The 9,928-nt window shown below is 37.7% G+C and overlaps 1 protein-coding gene across 1 annotated transcript in view; it reads left to right on the forward strand.

The window, feature by feature from the left end:
* The first annotated feature begins 3,971 nt into the window (after positions 1–3,971).
* LOC107665846 (cAMP-specific 3',5'-cyclic phosphodiesterase 4D-like) overlaps positions 3,972–9,928 on the forward strand; it is a 75,567-nt gene continuing 69,610 nt past the window's right edge. The window contains exon 1 of the mRNA XM_016456893.1: positions 3,972–4,452. Coding sequence (XP_016312379.1) covers positions 4,247–4,452 — 206 coding nt within the window. The 5' untranslated portion in view covers positions 3,972–4,246. The remainder of the gene's footprint in view (positions 4,453–9,928) is intronic.

Here is a 9,928-nt window from a genome sequence, read left to right on the forward strand (position 1 = left end):
ACACAAGCACTCAATACAAACAGCCATCGATCTGCATTCAATCTACTGTACATATTAGCAATCAGAGCAGGGAGAAATCTGATTGGCAGTGAAATAATGAGACTATTCTTCCATCACTGGCTGTGAAAAATCAGTGCTGTTAATCAACTGACCCAGAACCATTCATCACAATGGCAATCTTTAGATATTACAGTGTCTGTTTGAGAGATACCCTGTAGTTCAGAGACTGAGTCATTGTAGTTATCACAGATTCACAGCTTACATGAAGCAATTAACACACAAAGCCCACAGTTTGTCAGCCGACGTCCTACAGTGTCCTGCACTTCATATTAGTCACCACTGCGGCTCCTGACTGTTTGTCAGATTCAAGGGAAAAAGCCGATACCAGCTCAACTGGAGCATTAGACAAGAGACTGCTGGGTCGATATGAGGACCTGTTTGTACTGATCAATGACACCTTGATTCTTGTTAATAGGACTATCCTGATGTCATCTCTGAGAAGCTCTGGGATGGCATGTTGTTTAACTGTGAAAACTGAGCCTCACACCTTACAGTACCTTATGACTTAATTTATTGGCTCTCTTCTCTTCGATGGCTCTAAGAATTAAGCCCAAAGTATTCTTCAGCTTTGACGTGAATGTGTATTCGTACAGCCTTTTAAAGTATCCACCTTAATTTGTAACACAAAAACAAACCAGTGATAATAAAGTAGTATGATAACATGATATCAAAATACTAGTTTGTAATATAAATCAACAAAACAGGCATTTTTGTACACACAAAAGAACTGGAAGGAAATGTCACCGGAAGCTGATGGTGCGTTCAATTCATCCTGGGAAATGAAAATACAACATTAGGTGTGTTCAAGTCATTTTGGTCAGAGCAAGATGGCGATGTACCTTTTCTACATAAAATCAGCAAGCATTATATGAAAACATGGTTAATGTGTTTTTATTTTTTTGCATTTTGAAGATTCTGTAAATTGAATTGTTGTATATATTCTATTGTAATTGTACAATACAATGGTGTTTTGTAAATGCATATACTGTATATATATATATATATATATATATATATGTATTCATGATCCATATCCATATCCATAAGACATATATGTAATGCACACACACACACACACACATATCGATTATCGATTTGACAGCCCTAATATGTACAGTATGTATATATATTTCATTCATTTTAACAAATTTACAGTCTATACAGATGCTGCGCCTACCCTTTCATTCTTGCATGTAGAGACCGCCCACTTTCGCAAGCAAAAGATTTAGACACGCAAAATTTAGACAGCAGAAAAGAGAGCAACAATTGTGGTTTCATGATGAAAAGTGTTTGAAGTGCACAAAGAAAAATAAAGATTTTCCAAAATTGACATGCACTGCAAATAATTTTGTTATCAATTTCTTTATTTTTGAGCCTTAAGACTTTTTTTGCAATCTTTTATTTTTTTAATTACACAGTAATTAGTTTTACTCTCAAACACAGCATGTTTGATTGAATAAAAAAGACAAAAGAAACTCCATAAGCAGCTGCTCATTTGCATTTAAAGATACAGGCACGAAAATAGTGTTTTTGCTTCCACTCAAAACGGGCATTTTCAAAATGGTAGCTTATAATAAATGATCTGTGGGATATTTTGAGCTGAAACTTTACAGACACATTCTGGGGACACCTGAGACTTATATTACATCTTGTAAAAAGGGGCATAATAGGTCCCATTTAAACTGTAATCTGTGATCTCTGACAGTTATTTTGCTGGCTTCAATGGCGTCAGTGGTTGCTGTGTTTTACAACAACTGGCAACCCAAGGTGTCGGAATACTATTGGGTAAATTGGCAGCTGGGTGGAATCCCACGGACCAAAACAAAAACAGACATTCCGACACGGAATGCACATTTCAAAGTAGAATAACTGTCTATCGGATTGTTTTTCTGAGAAACAAGTAACCTATGTGAACTTAGCATGTTTCCTACATATCTGCAAACATATTAATATTTTAATGCTTTAGTACAGTCCAAAAAATTACACACAGCACTGTATTTGTAAAAAAAAAAAAAAAGCAGTATATTTTGTGCTTTAATCACACATGATTTTGTACATGTCACGTTTATATTTCTATTATATACTCAATGAGGAACATAAATGTCTTTTTATTTGTTTGATTGTTTATTTTGCAGTTCTCTCATGGATAATTAAAATTATCCTCAAGATGGTTCTGAAGTAATTACACTGTGAGAGCTGTAGACATGGAAAATATGGTATGTGATTTTATCTTAATGTAGTATTTAAAGTCTGTGTTCTACCAGTATAAAAGATATACAGTCCATAAGAAGTCAATCAGTGTTTCTAGTAGTAGATAAATTACATAAATTTCCTAGAACAGCTATATTTTTGCACTTCAATCTATTATTTTGCTGACCTATGGCTATTTTTTTTTCTGCTCAGAGAAGAAATGACTCTCTTGTCTCCAACACATTGGAGCTTCAGCCCAAAACCAGCAATGCCATTCGTCGCAAGTTCTCTGGGCCACTCCTGCTTCCACCTTTGGCCCGCAGACACTCCACCTTGGATGGCAAGAAGTTAAAGGATCTAGAAGCACTGTATAAATCAGCCCTGGTTTACGCAGATGTCCAAAAAGAAACAGAGTGAGTCATCTTACACACCATAACATTCTCTCCCAACTAGATTTAGGTGGCTGATAAAAGTGTACAAAATCCCAACTGATGTGATTGCAGCTACTCTTCAATAGGCCTCTGATGATTGAAGCACATCCTTAGAAATCATAGACATACTGCTGCTGTCACGTGCCGAGTGGTTTCCAAAATGGACACCGAGTGTGCAGTTACTGACACTGTGAGCAAAATGTGACTCAGTTCAATCATGATGCTTATTGTTTTTATGTATAAGCTGACATGGTGTGCACCACAGTGAGTGTGTTTGTTAAATGTCACCGAAAAGGTATACAAAGATCTGTTCTAGTAGGGCATGAAGAGAACTATAGCTACAGTATGGACAGATTTTTTTTGGAGTGTTACTTCTGATACATTTTCCTCTTTTGTATCTAATGAATTTTAATCAAATGACCTGGGAAAGCAAATGAAAGAAAAGTCATGGAGATTTGAGCAGAGGGTGAGAACAACTCCCGGGTGCTTCTACTCTGTTTACTGATCTGATAAAAGGGCACAATGACTCGGAATGAGATCATATGAACACATGCTATATTTAACTTTTTGATAAATGTGCACTGGAACACCTGATAGAAATGTTGTGCTGCCACAGCTTGTCTAATGAGGTCTGTTCCTGCTGAGGGAAAAAAAAAAACATGTCACTTCAGCTTATAAAATGGTCAAGCTTGTTTTTGGAACATAGCAGCTGGTTTGTTACTGGAAGGTGGTCTACTAGCTCTAACCAGATTTATCAAGGTCTGTCAGGTTGATAACGGTCCCACCAGCTGGTAGTCCATTTTCTAAATCAGCTTGAAGCAGTTTATGACGAGAAATGGCCAGCATGATCCAGCAAATACCCATAAAACACCTACTAGAAGGTTACAACATATAAAAAGGCTACCATATATAAATGAGACCCCAATAATTAAATGCAATCACATTATTACTATTCTTCAATATACACTTTTTTTATGTGACCAATTGTGACCAATCAGACCTAATCATCATTTAAAAACAACAAATCATTTCCTCACATCAAGTCCTACATCCTCCCAGAAGAAACGTTTGTGTTGGAGCGCGGGAAAGAAACATAATTTCTATTTCAAGTAAAAAATAACAAAAAATCACAGTAGGTTTAAACCAGTGTGTTTATGTACTAAGTTTGAGGGTGTGTAAAGCACCTGGTGATGTAATGCACACTGGGCGTCACTGTAGCGCGCAGCTCTGCTGGATCTTTATATCCGCCTCAGCGCTCTCTCTCTCACACACACACACACTTCAGCCTGAGACGTTTCGCCTTTCTGTTTGCTGTGAGACGGCCATATGTCTCAGACAGTGTTTGGATTCACTCAAGGAGAGTGACTGAGCGAGTGTAACTTTGCCTCTACTGTTTTGTTATACTGAGCATTTCTGGGTTTTGCCGTGTAAACTTGAGTATATCGGTGTCTCCGGCTCAGCACCACTGACCGCTGAACAGCTCTCCAGGCAGTGAGGAATTATACGCGTCCGCGAACTTCGACTGTTAAATATTCCAGACTTTGGACAGCTGAACTTGTGCAGTGATGGAGTGCTCGGCTCTAAGCAGGGAAGGCGCTGGTCTGGCCAAACCGCCCAAGCATCTCTGGAGGCAGCCCCGAACCCACATCCGAATAAAGCAGCGGTACCACTCCGACACCGAGCGGTACCTGCGCTGTAACCGTGCCACGGAGAATCACCGCCCAGGTCTGAAAAAGCCCCGAATGTCCTGGCCGTCTTCTTTTAATAAACGGTAAATCGCAGATAACGGTTCTTTTGAAATGAAATAGAGTAGAACTTCCTCATGTGAAATGACACCTTACTCATGTGATAGTTGTCTGTATCTCAGTATCTGTTAGGTTTTCCGTGAAACGTCCAATTACGCGAATGCTTGTTTTGAAATAGTGATTTTTGGTTTGATTTGTTGGTTTCAAACATCTAGTTCAAAACCTGCTTAAATTAAATATTTTGGGGCAACTGTGCATTCTGTTCTCTAAATTGAATTTCTAATATCATAGTATTTTTTTTTTAAAGCTGTTTCAACTATAATGGAGGTAGATTTTAATATAGTTAATAAATTAGGCCGGTCTACCAGTTTAAATAAAATATTGCTCATAGATGTCTGGTTGGGGCAGGTTGTCACAAACGTTTGTATTTTATAATATTATAAAATTCACTAGTTGCATTTTTTATGAGCCAAAATTGTGGCTTAGTTATTTTTTATTAATTATTATTAGTTTTTCTTTAATTATAATTATTTGTTATTGTTGTTTTTGTACTAACATATTTCATGACTGTTTTAAATTTAGCTGAAAATGCATGAAGTATGCAATACAAATACAGACACAACTGTGTTTTTACATATTATTTAACTTTTTTTCTAGGTAAAAAAGGGTTATTCTCAAATCAGTGTTAATAAACAGCAGGTTCTCATTGTGGCAATCCACCCCATTCAGTGTGAAACATGCCCTGCAGAACAGTTAGTTATGAATTATAAACTTTTTCATAACAAAGTAACAGTATAAATGTTCAAGAGTGTCTGTCTCTATACAGAAATTGACTGTACAAAATAAACCCACTCTGAGAAATATTCACTGGAATATGAAGTGCGATAACAGGCCCCGGTCTTCCCTACACAGCAAAGTGAAATCAGCATGTTATATGCATTCCTTTCAACTGTTATCATAATGTTTTCTTCAGTCGAATCTCAGACTCTTTTCTGCTCAATAAACATTGCTGTAAAAAAAAACAGCAGTAGCTACATTTAATTTAAACCTCTTTTTATTAAGCAACATTTTCACCAGTCACCCACACAGTGATTTCTTAAAATGAAAGCACAAGTTATGCACAACGTGGCCATGAGATGTTGCATTAAAAATAGCTGACGGTAAGGCAGCGTATGGTCCGTGAACGCTGATTGTTTGGCTTTGAGTTTTGAATAGCACTGAATCACAGAGAGTCAGAAGTAGGTGTACTAAAGTGACTCATAGATGTGTTTTACTTGTTTATTGAAGCTTTTACTTTTTTCAGGACATTAATACTATCAAGCTTTGAGAGTTCTACAACATTCATTTCCTTCGCATTACACTTTCCTGACCGTGTGGAACTGCTTTACATCCCTGTGTCTTTTCCAGAGACTATCCACTATCAGTCTCTTGTGCTTGTGATAATTCTCTTATTAATGGAAGTGTTTAGACTGAAGACTGATAATGCATCATGGTCTTTTATTATACTGTTTTGTTGGTTCCACATCCTGCTTTGAAACCATCTGAAAGCCTCAGTTGTGTTGTAAGTATACCAGACCAGTTTTTAGGTATAAAGACCTATTTACACCAAGAAGGATAACTATAAAATTAACGATAATTATATTAGCGTCCACACCAATGCACAAAAGCATTCTGTTTATTATAAGTGCATGCTGCCGTTTTGTCGTCTGCATCTTTAAATGCTTGAAAGTCAGGTGGAATCTGATTGGTTGTCAGTGTTCATCAGCTGAAAAAAACAAAATCGCTCTGAAAGGGATTCTAGCAATACCGTTCTTCTGTGTCGTTAGCGTTATATCTCTGTGATGTGGACTTCCCTATTCTCAATTAGAATGATAATTAAAACAACAGCTATCGTTAGGGCTGCACAATCATGTTTAAACAGTTAATATTATGTTGCTCAAAAATATAAACCTTATTAATCATGATTATTGTTTTTTTAGGTTTTTTTGCACTTTCACATAAGTATACAAATCAAGAGAACGTCGACTTGCATGGTTTGCTCGCAGATTTAGTCGCAGCAAACAGCCATGTGAAAGAAAACATGCTTGGATTAAACAGTATTACACTTTTAGTCGAGCAGAATATCTCAACAGAGCTCGTTAAACTCCAGCTTACATGCATGTTTTCAGCTCATCTGAGCTTTTCCGTAATGCAGAGAGAGGGTGTTTGCGTGCTTGCCAGGTTGGGAAGATTAAGTGGTTTCACTGGAGAGAAAATTTATCGATTTGAGAAAAAAAGTTCTGATTGGAGGATTTAAACTCTTGAAATCTGACAGCCACAACCATGAAAGCATGTTTTCAGGAAAAAATATTCAGCAGCCAAGTATCGCAGACCGTTATGCTTGTTATGTCACTTAAGTTTTTAGGATTAGTTGGGCTAGGGGAGAATGGGAGAATAACATTCGAAAAGTGATTATGGCAGGCAAAAATAATAAGGATGTGCAAGAGATACGGTTTTTAAACCGGGTGGTGTAAGATGATTGGTATAGCGTGAACCAGGGCATCACCCTCCTGGACGAAGAATGACAGGCTGCCGGACCAGTGGAATCTGAAACACATACAAACAGACTACCACACATATCCAATGCTTAATAAATCAAGAGAAGCATAAATCACGATGGCGATTAAAATATTAATTAATAGTCTTTTAATTTATCTTTCTGTATAATCTTTTGTTTGAGTAGGTTGAGTGGGCAAGGTTTAAATGAGTTTGTCTTTCTCCATCTGTTCATTAGGGTAAAGGTTCTGTAAATAGTTGTCCATGCTTTTTTTGGCAAGTCTTCTTACCATAAATCAAACAAGAGTGAGTAAAATGAAGCAAGTAAGCAGCAATTACGGAACCAAACACACCAATGCTATATTTTACTGTAAGGATAAGTAGATGAATATGTGAAAAATAGTTCAAAGGTTTTGAGTAAATTTACAGTGTTGTATAGCTTTATAACCGTTGGTCCTTTTTAGTCCAAATTTATGTGGTATTGGGAAAATTTGGCAATGACACATATAATTTTCATGCAAAATTGACTCATTTCAAGTTGGCAACTTCACGAGCAACTCCATGAAGGTTTGAAACGGTGTTGAACTCAAAAAGTCCAATATGTGACTTTTGTGATGCTTGTTCTGAATGTGGTCTGAGCCAGTGTTTGTATAGACGTTGGAGAAATGGCAAAAAAATGATATATGAAAAGACAAGTGAGGCCAAGTATGGTGACCCATACTCGGAATTAGTGCTCTGCATTTATCCCATCCAGAGTGCACACACAGCAGTGAACACACACACACACACCGTGAACACACACCCAGAGCAGTGGGCAGCCATTTTTTTGCTGCGGCGCCCGGGGAGCAGTTGGGGGGTCGGTGCCTTGCTCAAGGGCACCTCACTCGTGGTATTGAAGGTGGGAGAGAGCGCTGTACATTCACTCCCCCCACCTACAATCCCTGCCGGTACGAGACCCGAACCCGCAACCTTTGGGTTACGAGTCCGACTCTCTAACCATTAGGCCACGACTTCCCCAGAGTAACATTACTCTAGAACATTAATTCTACATTTAAGAATTAACCATACTAATCTGCAAAATATATGCATAAATGACTTCAGGCAAGTTATGTCAAAATGCCGATGTGTTTGTACTTTGGATAGTAGGAGGTGCATATTTTTAAAAAATCATAGTCTAAAATGTACAATGAAAAGGGTTTGAGTGATCAAATTTTTGCTTGCTATTTTTTTTTTTTTTTTTTTTTTTTTTTTTCCATAAAAAATTTTTTTGCATTTTTTTTTTTTTTTTTTTTTTTTTTTTGCTAGCTAATAAGAAACCTATTGCAGTATTATGCAAAAGTTGTCACTTAGTAAGCCTATTTGTTCTCCCGTCATTTCTTTTCCACAGCTAAAAGTGTCTGATAAATTTGCCAAAATAACGTGAGTATGTTTGCCTGGTCATGTGATCTCAACATGGCAGCCACCATGAAGGGTGAACCACCTTTATGTAGAATAAAACAGCCTTTTAGGGCCCCTGATATAAATGATATGAGTTTAATATTGTATATGTGAGTGTAGATCATTGTAAACAGTTTTTACGTTTTTAAAGCTGAATATAGTGCATCTCTAAGAATATGTAGTATTCAGGATCCATATAAAGTGGCTCCATTTTTAGCAGCTTATGGATTTCCTCCACCTCTTTCATCAGATATATCACTTTCTGTAGCACAGATGTGTTGGATTATCTGGGGAAAGCACTGCTGTTCTCTAGACATCTGGACACACAGCAGTCATTTACACATTTAAATGACATTATGCTGGTGTCAGGGTGGCTAATGGCGAAGATGTGTTTGAAGATTGATTTTAGTTGCTTTTGACACAGGTAGTCTAGCCATCACATCTGATCATAGAGATGTGCATTCTTCTCCAAAACTGCTACAGAGCAATTCAAATCCAAAAGCTAGATACATCTTTTTGGCCAGAAAAAGGCAGCATTCCATGTAATGTTTATGGGAAATTGAATCCCACAATGCATTGGTGGACAAAGTTAGAGAGATGAATTTACTTATATTTAGTTTCAAGAATCAATCAAATTAGTTAATTCCAGTTAAACATTGACTGTTTACGCAGGTTTTTGCTTATTAGAGTATGTTCTTGTTAGCAACATGTTAATGTCAAACTCTTGGAATCAGGAGTCAAGTATGAGCTCCTATAAATTTAGGATGTTGCCTAATGGCAGAAACAAGTATGTGAACACCATAACCAAACACAAATATGAATTATGTATTTAAAATAGGGGCACTATGATAGGAATATGTGAAAATGTCTTCATTTTTGGTCAGTGTTCTCTTTCAGCTACTGTCATGGTGGAGCAAGTTAGTTAAAGGGGTCATATGATGTTGCTAAAAAGAACATTATTTTGTGTATTTGGTGTAATGAAATGTGTTTATGCGGTTTAAGGTTCAAAAAACACATTATTTTCCACATACTGTACATTATTGTTTCTCTTCTATGCCCCGCCTTTCTGAAACGCGTCGATTTTTACAAAGCTCATCGGTCTGAAAAGTGAGGTGTGCTGTGATTGGCCAGCTATCCAGTGCGTTGTGATTGGCCGAATACCTCAAGTGTGTGAAGGAAATGTTACGCCCCTACCATACTGTGATGCTGTGTCCCGGCCGGAGCGACGAGACAAAAACATTAAAACCCATTATAAACGAGGCATTCATTGCAGAATATTTGGGTTGAAGTGTTCTGGAACAGTGTTGTAAATACAACTTAACCACTGATTTCTAGTCGTGTCCTCTTTTGGAAGGCCAAACAAAGTAGTTTCGCTTTCACAAGGAAACACACAGCGTCACACACGGCGGCTTGAGTGAGCGGCGGCCGGCTTGAGTGAGCGGAGGTGGGCGGATTTGACGAAGCGGCCGGTGGGCTTGCGGCAACCACATGTGACGACCCCGGGCTGAACTCCGCTTCGTCCCCAGGGAA

This window comes from Sinocyclocheilus anshuiensis, unplaced genomic scaffold (genome assembly GCF_001515605.1).
Source record: "Sinocyclocheilus anshuiensis isolate Anshui unplaced genomic scaffold, SAMN03320099.WGS_v1.1 scaffold920, whole genome shotgun sequence".
In the NCBI taxonomy this organism is placed as follows: Eukaryota; Metazoa; Chordata; class Actinopteri; order Cypriniformes; family Cyprinidae; genus Sinocyclocheilus; species Sinocyclocheilus anshuiensis.